The following is a 20,680-nucleotide window of genomic DNA, read 5'->3' as shown; positions in this document are numbered from 1 at the left end:
AAAGGCAGAATGATTAAGATCTGTTGGTTGCAGTTTGTAAAAACAACTTTCAAAGTTGGCCCCTCTTCCCCAGCTAAGCTAACTACCAGCAGCAAGTTTTTGTTTCCTAGGAGAGCAATAGAATGAAATGACCACGCAAAATGTAAAATATTCCATTGCAATCCTTGGAAATTAATTTTTGCCTGCCACCCACCTACCTGTCCAACAGAAAACATGCTTACATTATGTCGCTCTTTATCCTCATCTTCTCTCTCAGTGCTCATCTGCAGGTGAAAGCCAACCACAGATTCCCTCACTGTGGAACAAGGTTTGTCTCTCTGGCAATTTGCCTTGTCATATTTCCTTTTTTCTTGGCCCTGTGTCTGCCATTGTAGCTTCCTCTTCATTGGATGCCATGCTGATGATCTGGCACTGTGTGCTGTTATTGGCTGGGAGCTACACACCCACTGCCTAAAGGTTGACACCCAGAAGAGTCCCAAACACAGCAAAACAAGAAAATCCAGGCAGAGTGCAGGGAAAATCCAACACATTCACATTCTAACAATATTATAGATTGTAACCAAAGAGCTGTACAAGGGTAAAGTTGACATCTGATGTTGGGATTGATGCTGATGTCATATTCCATGTGTGAGATTTAATTGTCAGAGAAGTCCCAGCAGTACAGGATTTGGTTCTCAGTAGGAGACTGTTCATTATTGTGTTTATCTTTTTTCATTTCTTTTCCCAATAAAAGCCCTTTGAACTAATAAACTAATGGCCATCTGGGTAGGAATATTTTTCAATCGATTGTGCATCCAAGTAAACGGCCATGAATCCCTAACATTATTAGAGGAATTCAAGGACCTTATTTGATTTAATTAATTTTTAATAGCCTGATTTACTTTAACAACAAACAAAACAAAACAAAACAAAACAAAATACTTTCAGTAGTAACTACATGTTAGATTTTTAGTTTAGTCTATTTTCTTGCCATGTGATTTAAAAAAAAAAAAAAAAAAAAAAAAGAAAGAAAGAAATTGTGACCTGCTAACTGACCAGCTTGGCTTGCAGTTGAAAAGGTCACTGACTGCAGCACAGCCTTTTTCTTTAATCACTTGCTCTGTCGTAATGACTGCGTAGCTGCAGATTAATGTGTGGTTGTCAGCTCACTGCATGAAAATCATCAGCTTTCTCTTTAACCATCACGAAGGGAGACACAGTTGCAACACAACCTACTTGTCAGATGTAACAAGGAAAAGAAAAGAATACTGTTTAAAAAAAAAAAATAAAAAAAAAAATACTTGAACATTACTCATTTGTGTTACTATCCACCCCTGCTTTATAGTATGCATCATCTGCTGTGGCACAGTTTATAATGGTCAGCATTGTCTATATGTGTGAGAGAGAGTGTGTGTAAATGGTATGAACCTGCTTGCAGGTATATATATGTGTGTGCCGTCATGGATCATGTCACAAGGCTCATCCTTCAACACATTAGTTTGCCAGCAGGTAGGCTAGTGTGGATTGTGGAGCAGAATCCCCCTTAATAAAGCAGTTGTCCGTCTTGTTAATCATTCCCCACCTCTAATGGTTTCGTCAATACGGACAACATCAGAGAGCCACAGGAAATCCAGGGTCGTCAACCCCCCTCCCTCCCAACCCTACCCCCTGTCTCTCCAACCTGTTTTCCCTCATTGATGATAGACTCAATACGGATTTCTAATGAGTCCTTTCTCGTTTTGTATGCCAGTTGATTTTTTTTTTTTTTTTTTTTTTTTTTTTCAGAACTTTTTGTATTGGCACAGTTTAAGATTGTGTACACAACATTTTGTGCTGAAAGTAGTTCTAAATATAACCAAATGGAATACCAGATAATAAATTGTCCTTTCAATACTTTTATTTTTATTTTCTAAACTTGGCCTCTTATTGTATAATTACAAGTGCCAGACCCCACCCACCCAATACCTAATGTGTAGTGAACCTTAAGAAGTGTTATCAAATGTTGTTTTGTCAACGTCTGGTAGTTTCACATTGATGTGTCTCCTTATTTTGTGCCTTTCCACTCATGACAGCTTGTGAGAGTGGAAGATCTAACTTTTAAGGTTTTGATGTGAGCTTCTGAACCAGGCCTGCAAATGAACACAGCACAGAGACAAAGAAAAAAACACACCCCTCACTGAATTAATGAACCATTCTCCCTAACAGAAGTTTATCAGGGATATAATAGGGGCTAAATTGATTTACAAATTTTGCTCTTATGAATACCACACTCCTATTGATTTCAACTATCCTCCAAGTATGATTGAATAATGAATTAACAATGGACCTGTGTAAGTTCCCGTGTAAGAAGAAAGACCACTTTATATCTCAGTGCCCATATGACCAATGCTTGTGTAGTCTTGCAACAGCTGTATAGGCTCAGAAATACTTCCTCACAGGTACTGAGAGTTTGGTGACTTTGTCCAGTGACAAATGTTTGAATTAGAGTGCAATGACTGGATATTGTAAATGTCAAGGAGGCCCATGTGAAGACACTCTGTGCTTGTAGTGGTGATGATAATGTTTCATTCAAGGACCATTAAGAATTAGGGGAAAAGGAGCCTAAGTGACATTTTTCTGACTCTATAGAAGAGCAAAACTTAAAATTACTGCATATACCATATTTAAAATATAATACAGGAAATGTTTTTATTCATCCTGAAATTAGTATTCAGAAAACTGCTAGTCTACATAAGACTGTTGAGTGCAGTTACATTCTTTTCTCCTAAATTTAATCTCGGGTTTGAAACGTTTCCTTTGTAATTTTTGGCATTTGTGTTTGTCATAGTCTGGGATACTCAGAGGGACTAAGGTACCTGCCCGCTAACAGTACTTTGGTTAGCGGGTGTGGAATGGTGTGTACTTTGGGTAGCGATGTCGCTTTCCTCTCAGCGGACAGAGCACACACTATTGGAATTGACACTCTGTCACCTTTAATCAGTGTTCAAAACAGCCCCCCCACAGTTCGGGCAATACGTGTGTGTTCCCTCATCCATCTGTCTGTATATATTCATCCACCTGTGTTTGTATCTTTGAGAATATTTGACTATAGCTTCATAGATGAATCTGTCTAGAGTAACAGACACTGCATCACATTAGAAATGGCCAACCAGAGTTTCACTACAGTAAAATCAGCCAGCAGGACACTTTACTCTCCATAGCTGCACTCACCAGCTCTCTCAACAAGCTGCTGCTCCATCAGTAAGAATACCTGGAGTACAGAGTGGGGAAGTAACTCCTGCCACCAGTGTATTGCTGTAACAAGTTTGCTGCAGATGGATATTTCTGTGGCAGCCATTACTGGGAAGTTTTATTTGTTTAGTTTGTCTGGTAAGACTGAAAATGTCTGTGGTATATATCAGTGTGTCTGTGTGTGTGTGTTTAGTTTTTGGTTAGTGGGCTGAAAAAAGTTTATTTCTCAGATGATAATTAATTTTCATGATAGAAGCTCTTTTTGTTCCTTTGATGACTGATTAATTCCCACTGTAGTGCTGTTGAAAAGAGTGAAGAATGTGCATGAACTGACACTGGAGCAGGAGTAAGATCAGTGTAGAGTAGCTGGGAAAAAATCAAGGATATGGAAGAGTGGGAGAAAGGTAGAGATGGACGACAAGGAAACAACATACTGTAGTAAAAAGGAAATGAGAAAGGGAAGATGCCTAATCCCTAAGAAAAAAAGCTGCTTTCACCATTTTTATCTGTGCTGCTGGTGGTCACCATGTAACATGAGGGCAGCCTACTCCTGCAGTAGCTGCATTGTCACATTAGCCACTGAGCTCACTTGTCATTCACTGAAGTGTAAATGTGTGTGTGTGTTTGTGTGTATTTGTGTATGTGTGTGTTGTCATTCAGGAATGGTGAAGGTCAGACTAACCTCCTGCCATCTCTCTCAGCTTGGCCTCCATTATTAGAACCTGTTGTCCTTTCACCCTAAGCTTAATGCCCTGCCTCTCTCTTTCTCATTCTCTATCTTTGGCTTTGCCCCTCCTCTTTCTCTCTCCTACTGTTTTCTATGATGTTCTTCTCACTCTATTTCTCAGTCTCTCGATACAGCCACAGTAGAGCCTCAGTTCTCTCCTCCACCATCCCCTTCTCTTTCCCTCACTATCTTACTATTCCTCCCTTTTCTCCCTCTGTCTCTCTCCCTTCCCCCCTCTCTGTCTCTGTCTCTCTCTCTGTCTCTGTCTCTCTCTCTCTGTCTCTGGCAGCCTGGTGGCACTCGTGTCTGGCTGAAGTAGCAGAGCAGCAGCAGAAGCAGCAGTCACATACCTGCACTCAAGTGGAACAAACAGGGATGGTTGGCTGCTCACGGAAGGTCATCAGCCCTGGGCGCAGCGTGTGTGTGTGTTTGTTTGTGCATTAGAAAGAGATAGAGCTCTACAGTATGTCTAAGAGAATTCGCGCCAGTTTTGCCTCTGCCACAACCTACCCAGTAGTGTGATTGTGCCTTATAGCGCATGCACTACTGTGTGCAGACCTTTTACTAGGGATGGTGAGTGAGTGTGTGTGTGTGTGTGTGTGTGTCGGTTTGTGTTTTTGCACCCATGTCCTTGCCGCTGTGACATGCATACTCAACACCGAGTCGGAGGTCAAGCGGCTTGCCGGCTGATGTGCCTGGCGTCCATGGTGACCAAAAGCCTGCACCTCCCCCCAGAGATGCCATAGTGATGGTCACCACGGTAATGAATGGTGACATGTTAATCTTTGTCATCCCTGATTGGTGCTGCAGGTTTGATTAAAAGCCCGGCCATGTCACCTCAACTGCATTGTGAGTAGCGTATATATTACCAGAGGCTGTGTGTTTCCAATGTGTGTGCTTGTGCATAAATATATGTATATAGACTTGTTTGTGGTTATGTATGTATGACTGTGTGTGTTTGTTGCTGATGCATACGCCTGCCCAACAATGTAGAAATAAGCCTTTGGCTGTTCTTGAAGTTTGCGAAGCGTGGCTGTATTTTCCGTCTTCATTAACCTCGGCTGCCCTCAATCCCCAGAATTCTTCCTCCCTTTCCCCCTCCCTTCTTCCCCCTTTTCTTTCTTCCCTACTCCAACTCTTTTATTCAGCATTTGTGGGATGAATAATTGAATGTAATTGGGTAGTGTGACCCTGTCTTTTGTTAGCGGGTAGGCAGGGCAGCAGGGCTCAGCGCTTCTGTCACTTGTTCCATGGCTAATAAAGTTTTTTTTCCCCTTCCAAAATCCCATTCAGCAGTAGTAGCAGTTTCTGTGCAATGCTCACACATACCTTTCACCCTAACCCTTCAGTTCCATCACTCCTGTAAATGTCTTGCAACTGCACACCATCTGTGTTGTAATTTGCGAATGTTAGCATGTGGAAGAGGCAGCATACATATATATATATATATATTTAAAAAAAAAAAAAAAAAAAAAAAAGCCTTGGTTATAATTAGCTTTGCCCCAACACTGGTGCTGCTCTGCAGAGAGCAGAGAGAAGGGAATGAAAAAAAGACAACACTAAAACTCACTAATCTAATTAGCTCGATGATACCATGCAGTTAAATAATTAGCCAGAACCTAATTGGCTAATATCACTGCGCTGTAAAAAACGAGTTTCTGTCTGCCTCTCTTTCCTTCTCTTTCACGATCCTTTGAAAGTGAAAGCTTCCCAAATAGCCTGCAGAAATGAATGGTAACAAGCTGTGCCAATGCTACACAAGAAGTTGGAGCACTGTGAAGCTTGGCTGCACTTCCTGACTTTTGAGTTCACCGCCCATTTTCACTCCTGTCTCCTCCTATACATCTCTCTCACTCTCCCAGCCCACTGCTTCATCTGCAGGGAGTTGATTAGCTTGCTTTCATTCTGACCATCTTGTTTGTGTGTGTGTGTGTGTGTGTGTGTGTGTGTGTGTGTGTGTATTTATTTATATTCATATACATATACATGCACACACATATTTGGTGCTGCAAACTAAATTTCGTTGTGTTTTTATATACATTGACAATATCTATCTATCTATCTATCTATCTATCTCTATCTATGTGTGAGTGTGTGTGCACGTGTGATTATGCATTCATGTACTCAACACACTTAGTGTAGTTTAAGCTGCATGCAAACATACAATCTTTTCCGCAGCCTTTGGTTTTTCTGCAGAAATACACACACACACACACACACACACACACACACACACACTCTGACGTCCGTACAGTTTGATATGTGGCTCCAGGCAAAGCAGTCCTCCCTAATGAGCCTCCTGCCCTCTGTTTCTCATGGGGAGCCAACAGAGAACCAACCTTGATGCAGCACAGAGAGGATATGACCTGCTTACACACACGCACACACTCACACACACAAACGCATGCACGCTTGCAGCCTCTGGGTCTTGCTCAAAAAAGACTTGGTTGGAGGAAACATTGGGTGTTTTTGTGTTTGTATCACAGCCTGTTGTGGACATCTGTACCGTATGTGCAATACTAAATATTGATACTCTTTTCTCATCTAGACAGTCAGGAGATTAGGATAGATAGATTACAACAGTGTTTACAATGTGTCAGTAGCAGTTTAATGTCCATTTTGAGTCTTGGATGTAAAACTGATACCATTTTTAATGACATAAAGATGCTAGACTAGTATGTAAACAAGGTCAGAGTCTCTTTTGGCTCTTTTTGTATAATGCGCTTTTTGTGTACTGGTAGTCTCATAAATATGAAAACAAGCCAAACGTCAGAATGGAATATGAATATCATAGTTACACATCAAGCTTGTTGGGTAAATTCTTAATATTTATTGATGAGTGGATGTATCAAAGATGTTTCCAACAGGCCCTCATGGTTCTTAATGGTTGGACTCATTCTCTATCATGTGATCTGTTCTCCCATCTGTCCTTATGTATTTGCACTCAATTATAGCCAGAATAATGAATGAATAAAAAAGTGAAACAGCTCGGCACCACATCTGTATCGCAAAGGTCTCACGCAAGACTTAAGCTTGGATGCATTTATGTCCTCTAATGTGTCTGTGTCCCCTGCATTTGTGTGTGTGCTGTAGATCTGGGCCAACTATGAAGAGAAGCCAGTGGAGGAGGTGGTGCATCTGTCAGAGGAGAAGGAGCGCGTTGCCAACTACAGATCAGTCTACGTCACCGAGATCACCGATAGCCTGCACTTCTACACCCAGGATGTAGAGACAGGTACCTGGAGTGTGTGTATCTGTGTGTCGGTGTGTGGGCCTGTGTGTGGATGTGAGTGTGAGTTTGTACTTGCATGCCTTGGTGCAATTGTGTGTGGGTGGTACAAAGGGGTGCGAGCCATGTTTTAATAGCGATCCAGTGCACATAACGATGCATGGCTGGCAGTGTGAACATTTCACTGCCTTACCTATCTTGAATTTAAATGCTATCGCCACTGACAGTACTACCTTAAAAAAGACAATTTTCTGGCCCAAAATTCTATTATGGCCACACAATAAAACAATGATTTTTTGACAAAATAATTAAGTCAGCATTTTTACTGTGATGGAGTACCTGACTCTGGCATTTTTGAAGTTTGTGTTTTACATACTAAACAAGAATGAACAGTACCCATTGGCTTCTGTAGAAGGTATGAAAACTAAGCCTGACATTTAGAACTATAGAGGACAATGTGCAGGCACCACTAAGAATAATATAAATGACAGTCACAACCTAAACCAGTGATTCCCAACCAGGGGTACGAGCACATTGCAGGGGGTACGTGGAAACATTTCATAACATTACAACTTTTGGAGAATCATCAGCACATATGAGTGAGGGGATACTCATGGTCTGACAAAAAGGGTCAGGGGGTACACAAGACAAAAAAGGTTGGGAAATACCGACCTAAACCATTACCACAAACTAGGGCTGCAACAACGAATTGATAAAGTCGATAAAAATCGATTATTGTTTTTTTTTTGTTTGTTTGTTTGTTTGTTTTGTTGTTGTTGTTTTTGGTTGTTGTTTGTATATCTGTTTCTGTATTATTCTGTATGAACTAATGCTTCATCCCACACACTGGGTGTTGTAAAAGAAAAACAAATAAAAAAATTTGGTATAAAAAAAAAGACCTTCACATAAAAAGATATTAGACCACAAAAAAAAAAGTGTTGGCAACGAATTTCGTTATCGATTCGTTGTGTCACGTGATTAACGTGTCACTCGCCGTGTCGCGGAGCAGTTTCCTTCACCTGCAGACGGAGCTGAGATGAGCCGCTGTCATGGCAGAAGTGGAGGAAACGGTCCCACCCAAATCTTTCACAACAGGAGCAGCAGACTCAAATATTTTATATGGAATAAGCCTGCCCTGTTGGTTCAAATGCTAATTAAAAAAATCTGAAATTGATATCAAGTACTGTAAAAGTTTTGTATGATTTTGTGCTAAAATTAATATTGCAACAGTCCTGTTCTGAATAGCTCCTTCAACAATACCTTCACACAGAGGTACCAACAATACAGCTCTCTCACCTCTTTTTTTCACACCAGACTGACTTTATGAATGACAATTATCTCTATTGCACAGACATTCACCTCATCCTTCGCAGCAGCATCCCTCCCTTCAAGAGAAACAAAACAAAGGATGTTCTGCTTGTTTTTACCAGTGAACGACAGGAATAAATCACACCAGCCCCTCTTGACAGCACCTACGGGGGGAGGAAGGGAGGGAAAAGTTTGGAGATGGGAAAACTAACAATCCCCGGTGTCCCTGCATGGCTGCTCCCTTTGACTAGCTCTGTGTGTGTGTGTGTGTGTGTGTGTGTGTGTGTGTTCAAGTGCATGTGCGCAAACGTAACCCCCCACCACCACCATTTTGTGCTGGCTAACGATCCATCATTCGGGTTGTGTGTTTGCCTAATGGACCATCCTATACTTAAGTAAAAGAGAGGTGTGTGTATGTGTGTGCTGTATACATCTGTACCTTTGTGTAAGTATTTATACTTACAAGTGCTTACACACTGTTATCTTTTCGAGTTTTAGATGTCTGCTATAAACCACATAATGAAGAAAATCTTGCAGATGGCATAGCTAGCGATGGGTATCAGCTCTTTTGTTGATTCACCAAAAAGTGGGCCGAACTGACCAAACCAATGACATCTGTACCAACCTGTCACAAGTTGCATAATTGATTGAAATCAGTCTTGTTAGGCAAATTAGTAACACACATAGAAATTGGAAGATGTGTGTCATGTAGGGCTGTGTCCTATCTTGGTTAACCGAGTAACCGTGGAAGCTTGTCCCTGTGACAGATAAAACAAATTAACCAGTGGTTAAATAATTAAAATAAATAGTCATTTTTTGAGAAGGAGCAAGGTGCTGTTTTGTGCTTGAAGAGTGCAGAGGTTGGAGGAAGGGGTGTCCTCAAAGTTGATGCTGTTGTTAACCCACCCCCTCCTGGTAGGTCAGTAGACCTTCTCAAAACATGTAACTCATGTCGAGAATCTGAAGCCACATGCCATCACTGTTTTAAAAACATGAGTGCAAAATATGGAAACACTCACAAACAAGCTTCAAAACCATTATTTTGTTTATAAAAGTTGTATTGCAGTTTAACAATGACAATGGTCACACAAACTGTTTCCTGTGGTGTGTACCAGATTGCTACCTCTCCCTGCCCTGCTGCTAAACATGCCTGTCCCGATGCACGGTCTATGTATAGATTGTAGAATTAAGATCTGGTGCATTACGTTATGTTCTGTCTGAGAATAATGGGCTCTCCGCCATTAAAACTGAAACTTAAAATTCTTCAGTTTGCAGACACAGTCATGACAGTACAGTCATGACTTTTTTTCAGCCACAGTGGAGTGTGTCTGTCTGTGTGTGTGTTTGTCCATGCATGTGTGTGAGTTGCTTCTGTTCTCCCTTGATATTTCTGATACAGTGTGTCTATTTTGACCCTTACAGGGGTATTAGTGTGTGGATCAACCTGTGCTCGACAGTAAGGCTGTCGTGACTTGACTTAATTGCTGTGTTTACACGCCCACATGTGCAATCACACTCACATTCTCATGTCAAAAGACCTGATACGATCTGAAGCCTTCATGTCAGTGATTGTCTGTTCATGCTGTGCGGGCTTGTGTGTGTGAGCAATAAGGTATCTGGAGCTCTCTCTCTCAGCTCCCACTGCTTCTGGCTTCACTGGCAGTTGACTTTGTCAGGGCCCATGAAATTGACTTTGGTCACCTCTTAATTTTCCTTACTGCCATAATTAATTAATTTGCCGTCACTTACAGCCAATCTGAGCGTGGACATCACTCGGGGCGAAACAGTCACATGAGCGTGGAAAGCATTCGGGCCCATCCTTTGCTCAGTCACACATATACACCACTCCTGGAAACCTCCAGGTGTTGGAAAGTGCTCAAACAATTTTCTCTTCCTGTTCTTCTCTTCCAGCTTAAGAATCAAATCTAAAACCTTTACACCTCCTCTGGCCACTAAAGCCTTTCTGTCCCCCAAGCCTGGAGTGATGTTAAGGCGATGTGCCAGGTTCTATTACTGATAAACATCAGTTGTCATTGGCAATGAAATGCACGTGCTGCATGTGAACCTGTATGAGGTTAATACAGTCAGGCACACACTGTAGGCATGGGAAAAGTACATGTGATAAAATGCTGCATGGAATTTATTATTTTTTTCATGTTATGTAATATCTAAAAGGCATCAATTGGAGAAGGACCTCTTAGCATTGAGAAACACTGCTAAAGCTACACATGCAAAAAAATGGATGAAATTGTCTTTTATTGATTTTTGACATTTCTTATAAAGCTCTTTTGAAATATATATAAAGGACCTGGGGAAACGGCAAGACAGAAAGCATATCCGAACTTTCTCTCAGGAGCAGCATTAATGTTGCATTTAAAGAAATTGCACACAAACTGATTTTTTTTCTCAAGTGTTATATTGCTGCCTTCAGTATATTCTGACAGGAGGGCTGTGAGTTATTTAATCTGTTCTCTTCTAAAGGCTCAATTTTAGATGATCCAGCAATGCTTGAGCTTTTTTTTTTTTTTAATTGGTTCATGTTCTTCCACCAAGAGACTTATATGCAAAGGAAACAAAACAAAAAAGTAGATTGCTGTTTTCAGCAAGGAAACAAAACCTGACCAGTGCTCACCCCGATTTACTCTTCATCTCCCTCTTGCTCATGCTGTTTGCACCCTGCTCTTTCCAACCTCCACCCCCATACACACACAGACACACACCTCTGTCTCTTTTTTCTCTCTTAGTCTCTTTCATTCCCGCTGATGTTTCCTTAAAGCTACATTAAATCGTACCAGCCCCTTGAAGAGCACATCAAAGCGTCAGGGCCTGTAAAATCATACAATCTGAGTGCTTTGCAATATCATTACATGTTCTACACCTCTCTCTCCCCTTTGACTCAGTTTCTGAAGTACAGTAATTTATATACAGAGATAGGTTTGGGAGCAGGGATTGACTTTCATAAATACTCTTGAGATTGCATCTGATGACAGCATAACATTTTACATCGCCGGCAAATTGGTTATAATGTTTGGGGCATCAATTTGTGGAAGAGTTGACGGTCGCTTGGCTAGCGTATGTTAAATTGTGATTCGTTTTTACGACGACCACGATTATGAAACATTTTTAATGTACGCATTTTGGTCCAGGCTTCATCCCATATACACCACACTTAAGCCATGACACTGAATGACTTTATAATATCATTTCTATCACATAAGATGCAGCGAAATTGTGCTGCCTTGAAATATTCCTTGAGTCTGGACAATAGAACTGCCTAAAACCCTTACCAGAACTATGCATGCAGACCCACATTATGCTACTTAAATTAGGTTGTTTGCCTCTGCTTCACCTACCTATTTCCACCTGTCCTGTTAGAATTTTTACCAGCTGAGTCAAAGGACACAGTCAGTGTTTTTTTGGCAGCCACTGCCAGCACTCCATTTGCCAGCTTTAGAGAATGCTTTCAGTGAAGACTCCTTGACCAACCTTGAGGTACAGTGCACCTATGACAGGGAGGGCAAGGCTAACTGGCTTTTCTGTGGCCTTTCTTGGCCTGCCTAATTATACACTCTCACACACACACACACACACACACACGCACACGCACACGCACACAAAATTACTGGGACAAGAGCCAGAGACAAGAGTTCTTGGAGGTAACCTGGCATAGAGAATAGAAGTATATGGGGTTGATTTTGACAGTGTAATGATGTTAGAGGCACATTTACTTGTCTTAGATTCCCTCTCTTTTATGTGAAGTGAGCACCGATATAATTTGATTACAATAATTTTGTTTCCTGTCAACTCATATATGATCAGCCCTTAACTCATGATAGAAAACAAAAAGGCAAGCAAGAATGAATTTAATAAGTTTTGTAGGTCCAATTGCTTTCACCGAAAATCCACCACATTTGTCAAACTAACTCGGTAAAGATTTCAGTTCACTCTGTATAATAGCCAAGCTAAAAATACATGTTGTCAGGGCATATACACTGCATGCAGCTCATTGCACCCTGTATTTTAAGCATGGCTGCTTGTGGACAACACACACACACACACACACACACACACACACGCATGAACACAATGTGGTAAACTCAGCATAGTTATCTTCTAAATGATTCTAAAATGCTTCAGGGAGAAATGTATAGTTTCTATTATCTTATTCTCTTAGGGTAGCATGCAATCTATATTTCTCACTTTTTTTCTCTTCGCATTTTAATTATTCACATTTAATTACTTGAAGTGTGGCTTTTGTCTGTTTGGATGTCTTTCTGTGTATATGAGATCCACTTGTGATTGATTTCATGTTCAAAATCGTTTTTCCTAGTCAGCAGGAAATTTGAGGGATTGCGCTCTTTAAATGTTAAGTTTATCTTAAGGGCCTTTATCTGTTCATTCATCTCTAATTGTCTCACACTCTCTCCCCATACATTGTTTCGGGCTCGTACTGCTGTATCTTTCCTTCCTTTCTCCATCTCTCCCTATTTTCTTTGTGTGTACCTCTCTTTCTCCGGAGGCTATATGTAATTACTGTCAGAGGGGGACCTGCATAGATCTCTGTGACCTTGGACACCGTAAAAGACAGAGGCCACTCCAGGCACAGGGGGAGGAAATGACTGTTTGCTGTGCACTGCTCAAGGTTTGCCACTTTATTTGAGGGCCGGCATAATTTATTCTTGCTAAACATAACGTGGAAAATTTAATGGGTCAATAGCCACAATGACTGTGGGGAACCTGGATATTGGACTCAGTGCCGCTTTAGGGGTGTGTTACTGAAATATTACTTTCTCCATAAACTCATGGACTTACTGACTGGATCTTGCTGTGTTCTCATTGTAATACCTGGCATGTTTGTGCCACATATGCATCAGATTCAAAAACTCCTGATGTTTTGCATAGACACCTGGTGCCAATGTACAAGTTAGTTAAAATGCTCACACATGCTAGCTCCATCCTGCTTTGGCTGTGTACGGCATCAGGCTGGAACATGGGCTGAATTCCTGCAGGGTTCCTTTTGCCAGGCTAGCAGCCTCTCCCTGGCTTGTCCTCTCCATCGGACTGGATTGTATGGCATGGCCTAGACCGACAAACACACATTTTCTCCCCACCCCAAGCCTCAGCTACAGCCCAGTCAGCGGTACATCCTGTCTAGTGCTTGTTTCCTGGCAGCCGTACAGAGTCATAATGAGTGGAGTCGTTCCCCCCAACCAGGTGCCACTCCGTCCACATTATTCACACTTCTACCTTTTACACAGAGCAGCTGTTCCTCACCTAATGATGCTGGACCTGGCCACCGATGGAGCAAAGCAAGCAGGGAGCTGTTCTCTATATCCATCTCTGGCTAGATTTTGCTGTCTTTTGACTTTGTAACGCATCAGTTTAAAATGTAATTTTGCCATTTTGTTTTTAACATGGCTCTTTTTTATACTGCCAGGTGCCTCTTAGTTTTCATTTGGACTTTGTTCTCTGTCCCTTGTTAAATCAGTGACCCTTAGTCTTGCAGCACCTATGACTTTTCTTTATTTGCCTCCCCCTGTTGATGGTGTGGCATCATTTAGTGTCATGCAGAGTACAGCTTGATCGATTGTGTCAGTATTGAGAAACCTATCACTGTGCTGCATCTTTTCACTGGGCTAAATCTTAGTCCAATGGGGCAATTGTTTAAGCCTCCAGAGCCTTCTTGAGTTAAAAAAGTGAACCTGTCTAAGCATATCTGCTTTCCCAGGTCAAGACACGTTCAGCCAATATGGCCTCTCTACAGGGTCCATACAGTATCATGGCACCCTGCTTTCAATTTGCTCCCCATCCCCTTCCTCTGCCTTATTCTTAAGTGTAGTTAACGTCCCCTGGTAGCACTGGCATTCGTTGGTATTGATTTCAATAAGAGGACATGAGCATTCCACATTGATCTAGGTTAGGGGCTTTCTAATTGGAGGTCGCAGCATGGCAGCCAACTGAGCATCACTACATATACCAGAGCTTAACAGCAAATGAGGGTGGGTGTTTTGCGTTGTCACAAGGCTGCCTTTTGCTGTTGTCGCTGTGAGATGTGCTTGAGAGGAAATGTCTTTCAAACCACTGTGGGCATCAAGAACCAAAGTCAGTCACTCAGTCAGGAGGGAAGAGACTTTATCATCTGTACTTGAGAGAAAAAAATCTCCAAATCATGTCTAGTTAAAACATTAAAAGCATGAAAAATTAAGACTATGAATCTTAACACTGTAGCTGCGGGCTATACAGAATATTTACTTGTTGGGGCAAAGACAGTTTGTTTTTATTCTAATTTATCTAATTAAATCTCGCTTCTTGATTGGTGTTTATTCTTGTCCTTGTCCTGAAGAGTCCAAGGACCCTGGACTGTATCCTTGTCCAACTGACTTTTTTGTGCTCATGTTTTATTTAGCTGAAATACACATAAGGACTTTTTGTGGTTGCACTCTACCACATACTGAAAGAAAGTAACCAAGCAAGTAAATGAGAGCAGCAGTGGAAGAGGCAGCCGACACTGCTGTTTTTTTTCCCTCCACTCTCCCAGCTCCCTGCCACTGCAGCAGATGCAATATTTAGAGGTCAGAGCCCTGCCCAGATGATCTTTCCCTCTCCCCCACCAAGGCATTCATTATTAAATCAGATACGCAACTTGGCTTCTAAAAGGTCAGCTCACCTGTCTGCTGAGGTGTGGTGCTTTTGATTTTCATGCAGAAATAAGCATCTTGATGCACATCCTGCACTATCCTAGTGCACTTGATTTGTGCTAATGTCAACTCCTGGGCCCGTTACCTCAAGCTAATGGCTAAAAGACAATTTTCGCAGCAGTCAACCACTCACAGGTCCATATGGGATTCTTTTCAGAATTGGCCTGGCTCAGCCGCCGTCCCCCAAATGTGTTGCTGGTGGTCTTATGAGTATATTTGGATTCCTCGCAATCAAAACAGGGCATTAGCTGCACTCGATGAGGCCCGTCGGGTGGAAGAGAGGGGAAATGGGAGAGACTGATACAAAAAGAGCGAGCCACAGATGCTGCCTCTGTTTAGATTTTTCGGTGATGGCTTTTCCAATTACAGAAACGGTAATTTGCTGGAAAAGGCTTCAGACTGCAGGGAAGGGTACAATGGAATGGGGGATTTAGGATTGAGAAGTGGGGGTGTGTGGGGGGTGGGGTTGGGGTATGACACTGAGTGACACTGACACTTACTATTAGTCAGCAAGGGGAGAAAATAGCTCACAATAAAGCCATCTCATCCTCTCTCCTGCCTCAGCTCCCTCCGTGTCACACTTTCTGTGACTTTGGACAGTGTACAGTTATCCCTGAGTGAGATGTGGCCTTTGGGTCTGTTTTGATTGGTGTGGTTTTTATTTACCAACCACAGGATAACAGGTGCGTGTGTGTGTGTGTGTGTGTGTGTGTGTGTGAGTATGCACATGCACATTTGCTTCCAGTCTATTACATACTGTGGCTGTCTGTCTGTGTTGTGTTGTTTGTCAGTGCCGCCTTTTGCCTTTGAAGCGTTGCTTGCATGTCCTCAAACACAGCCATTCCCCTACCCCAGAGGATAAAGCCCATCCAAACCTCATACATATTTAACACTCCAAACTAGCAGGTGAGCTCCAGCATGGGGCTCTGCTCATTGGCAGCGAGTCACTCAGACAGAGGATGATGCGCCTACACAGACCTCAGCAGATCAGACAGGTCATAGACCAAAGGCCCATCGATGTATCTGAGATGCTTAGGAATGCTGATGTGAAATACTTTTGTGTGTGTCTGAATGTCAACACATTCCTCTCTTTGACTCTTCCTGATATTCTGTCTCTCATTTACACCCAAATTAATATTTCTCCATCCTCAGAGTTTGTTTTCCCACTGAGGGTGTTTTTCTTAGATGCATTCTGCTTTGGCTTTGAATGTCTTTGTTCTCTGTAAGTCAGGAATCAAAAATGGGTTCATAATCAGCCACTGCTCTCTTGGCCTCTACTTCTGTCATATTGTGATTATTTACCCCTCTCTGGTTTAATGGCTTTTGTACACAGCTAAATAGAATTCAGTAAGGGCCTTGGGACCTGTAGCAAAAGGACAAGATTCACTGTTTTCATTGGCTTTTTGTTTTCCTCTTGTCTCTACTCACACACTGTGTGCCACACTGTAATCAAATATGATCATAATCAACCTTTAAAATTGCTGTCTTTATAGTCCTCCTCTCTCTCTCCATGTCTGTCCCTCACTCTCTCCTACTCTCTCTCACTCCTTCTCCCATGTTTTTGCCTTTTCCAAGCCTAATCGCTCTCATTCTGTGCTGGGCATTCACAATGTAATTATATATGATTTACAAACAGCTGCAGCCATAATGGTGCATAAACAAATTACAGAACGAGTGAGAAAAAACCAACAGAGGAATAGAGATAAAGACAGAGAGAGATTGGCCAGGATCAGACATAGTCAGTGGTTTGGTTGTTTTTTGGATCATCGCTTTGGCTCTGCCTTGAACACGAAATGGGCACTCACACTCGACATGTTTTACCCCTCCTTGCACACAGTTTTAGTTATCTTTGTGCCAGCATTAAATTGCAGCTCATGTCTCTACATTTTAGAGTGTCCATTGTTTTTCCTGTTGGTATGACTGCACACACTGATACATGCCCTGCACTGATATAGGCATTTGCTCATTTGAATCCCAAGGGAACCAGTTTTACTGTGTGTGCCCCCAAGTATAGCATTTGAAGTGCATTTCTATATTATTATAGTACATGCTGATCTCACGGGGACTGGAGTCGAAGTAGCATCTTTTGTTATGTGCACCTGGGTACAACACCTTGCACACGCTTGCATTTTTCCATGTTTCTTTATAGTTAAAGTTGTATTCATGTGCAGCTGCACATACACTTTCCAAAATGTTACTGTGATAACACTCACTTGAGCCAAAATCTGCGCACATGGATGATGTGTTCCTACTAAACTGGAGACCACCACACCAGGTCATCCTGGCAAATAAAAAAGACCTGCGAATCCCAGTAGGAGTTGATGACAATGCATGAGGTGCACTCTGCATACTGAATCCAACACACCCTGAAGTCTTTCACCTGTGAATGTGGACAAACACATTATGTAATGCACCAGAGCACAGAGAAGGAGGAAAGGTGTAGGTGTTAAGAGGTGTTAGGTGTTAGTTCACTACACAATGAGAATGCCACTTGAGATAAGGAAAGATTTATTTTTCAACAAACTCAGTAATGTTTTTTTTCCTGGCCAGTATTTGATAGAAATTGTAAATCAACATGTGTATACACAGTAGCATACTCAAACTACCCCTGACGTTTCCTTAAGAGTTCATGTAAGAAGTTGAGATTAGGTAGTTAAGAGAATTTACTGTCAACGTGTGACTGGACTTGACCCGGCAATAATCAGAGTGAATCTAAGGGTCGCAGTAGATCATAAATCAACCCAGCGAAATCAGTGATCCATAGCACTGCACTGTCAGCGTCCTGTTAGTGCATAAGCCGTACTAGAGCCTATGTAAACTCCAGCCATATGCTCTAATGTGTGTCTCTAAACCACACTGGGACTAAGCCTATAGAAGAATTCTAACATGCCAAGTTCAAGTTGAATTTTAATGCCATTGTCAGGCCAGTAGAATTGGTTTAGAGATATAAAATCATTCTCTTACAATACTTAACAAACTTTAAGGCATCAGTAAACAGTGCATTAGTGCCATAAATATTAAATACAGGGGCGGCAGGTGGTGCAGTGGTTAGCACTGTCGCCTCACAGTAAGAAGGTCCTGGGTTTGATTCCCACCCAGGGTCCTTTGTGTGTGGAGTTTGAATGTTCTCCCTGTGTCTGCGTGGGTTTCCGCCGGGCACCCCGGTTTCCTCCCACCGTCCAAAGACATGCAGGTTAGGTGAATTGGAGATGCTAAATTGCCCCTAGGTGTGATTGTGTGTGTGGATGTCAGTGTTTGTCTGTCTGTCCTGCAATGGACTGGCGACCTGTCCAGGGTGTTTCACTTCCTTCCGCCCTATGTGCGCTGGGATAGGCTCCAGCAACCCCCCGTGACCCTTGTGAGGATAAGCGGTTTAGAAGACGAATGAAAGAATTAATTTTAAATACATTTAAGCTAAATGTGCAGGTTACCAAACCAGACAATATTGAGCATGCGCTTGTGTGGATGTGCAATAGTTAGATTTAATTATATTCATGGATCACTTTAATAGGCAGGTACATTTAAATGTGGCAAGAATTTGCCTTTTTACAGCTTCAGTAAATAAATAAACATCATGAAAACAGCTAAATGAACATATAGACATACATAATCATGTGAAAATAACTAAGTAAAAATAAGATCTATCTTACATACTGAGTGTCCTCCTGTGCGTCCATGTATAAATCCCCGTTTACCTGAAATAAGCTTTTCAGGGATATGTGGAATGTTTCTGGGCATGCACCATGTGCTGTAGGCATAGCCTGGGGTGAGATAGGTCGTGGCTATCAAGCACAGAGAGGTCATAGCAACAATAATAGCAGAGAGCTGCAAGAAACAAAAGAGCAGCAAAGCTAAATGTGGCAGGCAGAACCTGTTCAGAGCCACAGGTGAACATTGGCGCTGGTTATTTTAAAACTCCAGATTTCCTGCATTCACTGTGTCCTCCAAGGCCTGTTGTGGGCTTTATGTCAGTTCCCTCAGGCAAGACGCTGTTTTAAGGAAGACAGCTCATCAAGATGAGTGACAAGTGTTGGGGCAGGAACTTGACCAGCTGAGGGGAAGGAGGGTAGGATTTAAGGTTGTCACAGTACTAGCATTTCTAACTTTGATACAGTACACAGGAAAATATTGATATTCAATACCATTTTTGATACCACAGCGAAAAAAGGGGCATAAAAAATTATAAATGGACTGCATTTCTATTAAAAAAAAACAAAACCTTTCCAGTCTACCGACCTCTGTGTTTGCCTTACATTCACCCATTCATTCAAAAATTCACACACCGATGTCAGAGGCTTGATGTCAGAGGAACCAGGATTACCAGTTGACTGCTCTACCTCCTGAGCCATGCTGCCCAAAAAATGGATCTGGATGGATTCTGGCCTGGAAGAGAAATAAAACACAAAGTTTTTTTTTTTACTCTTACTACATTAGGCTTAAAAACAGAGTTATTCAACTAGGCTACCTAATAGATATATAGATAGATAGACAGATAGATAGATAGAACATCCTGAAAGCTCATGTGTTATTTATGCAGTTCTCTATGGATCCAAAGTGGAACATGGCCCAGTAAAGGAAATAAATATATAAGTCAGTGAAAGTTCACACATGCATGCATGCACCAACATTAGTACTCATATTGGTTTGCTCGTCCCACTAGTACTGTGCACCCTCTCCCTCGTTTTTTTTTTTTTTTTTTTTTTTTTTTTAAATTAGATTAATAAATCAAGGAGGACGCTGACTCTGACAGCTGCAGCCCGATACCGTTCCACTAACACTGCACCAAGTCACTGTGGCTTTGCCACAACGTCACAACATAACCACAACACCTCTGTGTGTGCATGTGTGTGCTGATGAGGCAAGAGGTTCAGGAAGTAATTCGTCTGACATGTTTTCCGAAAACTGCTGCTTCCACAAAACATTCACGATGCGTTCCGTGTGTGTGTATTCCTATTCCCCTCTCTGCATTCATCAGCAGTTGGTGTAGCAGTGGGTGGCCAATGAGATGTTTGGACACATCGTCTTACCCCACACTGCACCGCCCACCCATCCCAATCAAATTGAGCTCCCATCAGCCTTTCCTTTGCATACTCCCTCCGTACCCCTTCTGGGTGAGCTATGTTGCTCCCTCTTGTGCTCTTTCGGCTTGAGTTTGACATCATGCTAATGAAGTTATCTTGCCCAGTATTGGCTGGCCGCTGCCTGACTGTTTCAGCATAGATAAACCTGAGAAAACAGCACAATTGTTTTGGGTTGTTTCTTTTCTCCCTTTTCTTCCTGTGCTCCACAAGCAAATGCTATTCCACAGGCAGAAATAATAAAAGGTGCTCACAATAAGTCAGAGTAGCAGTGAGTGAGTAAAAAAAAAAAAAAAAAGTGTGTGTAGGAGGGAGGGTATACTGCAAGCTGTTTTTTTATTGTAACATGCATAGTAAGGAGACAGTACTAATTTTACACAGACACAGAAACACATGCGGACGCACACATACCCTTTGAGTCTTGCACCTT

General features: G+C 41.9%; 1 protein-coding gene across 1 annotated transcript in view; it reads left to right on the top strand.

Moving 5' to 3' along the window:
- The window catches only part of snd1 (staphylococcal nuclease and tudor domain containing 1), a 191,369-nt gene that overhangs the window by 141,171 nt on the left and 29,518 nt on the right, over positions 1–20,680 (top strand). The window contains exon 18 of the mRNA XM_030045402.1: positions 7,031–7,172. Coding sequence (XP_029901262.1) covers positions 7,031–7,172 — 142 coding nt within the window. The remainder of the gene's footprint in view (positions 1–7,030; positions 7,173–20,680) is intronic.

Source organism: Myripristis murdjan, chromosome 23, assembly GCF_902150065.1.
Source record: "Myripristis murdjan chromosome 23, fMyrMur1.1, whole genome shotgun sequence".
Lineage (NCBI taxonomy): Eukaryota > Metazoa > Chordata > Actinopteri > Holocentriformes > Holocentridae > Myripristis > Myripristis murdjan.
The sequence above is the reverse complement of the archived record's forward strand: the minus strand, read 5'-3'. Positions and strand labels throughout refer to the sequence as shown.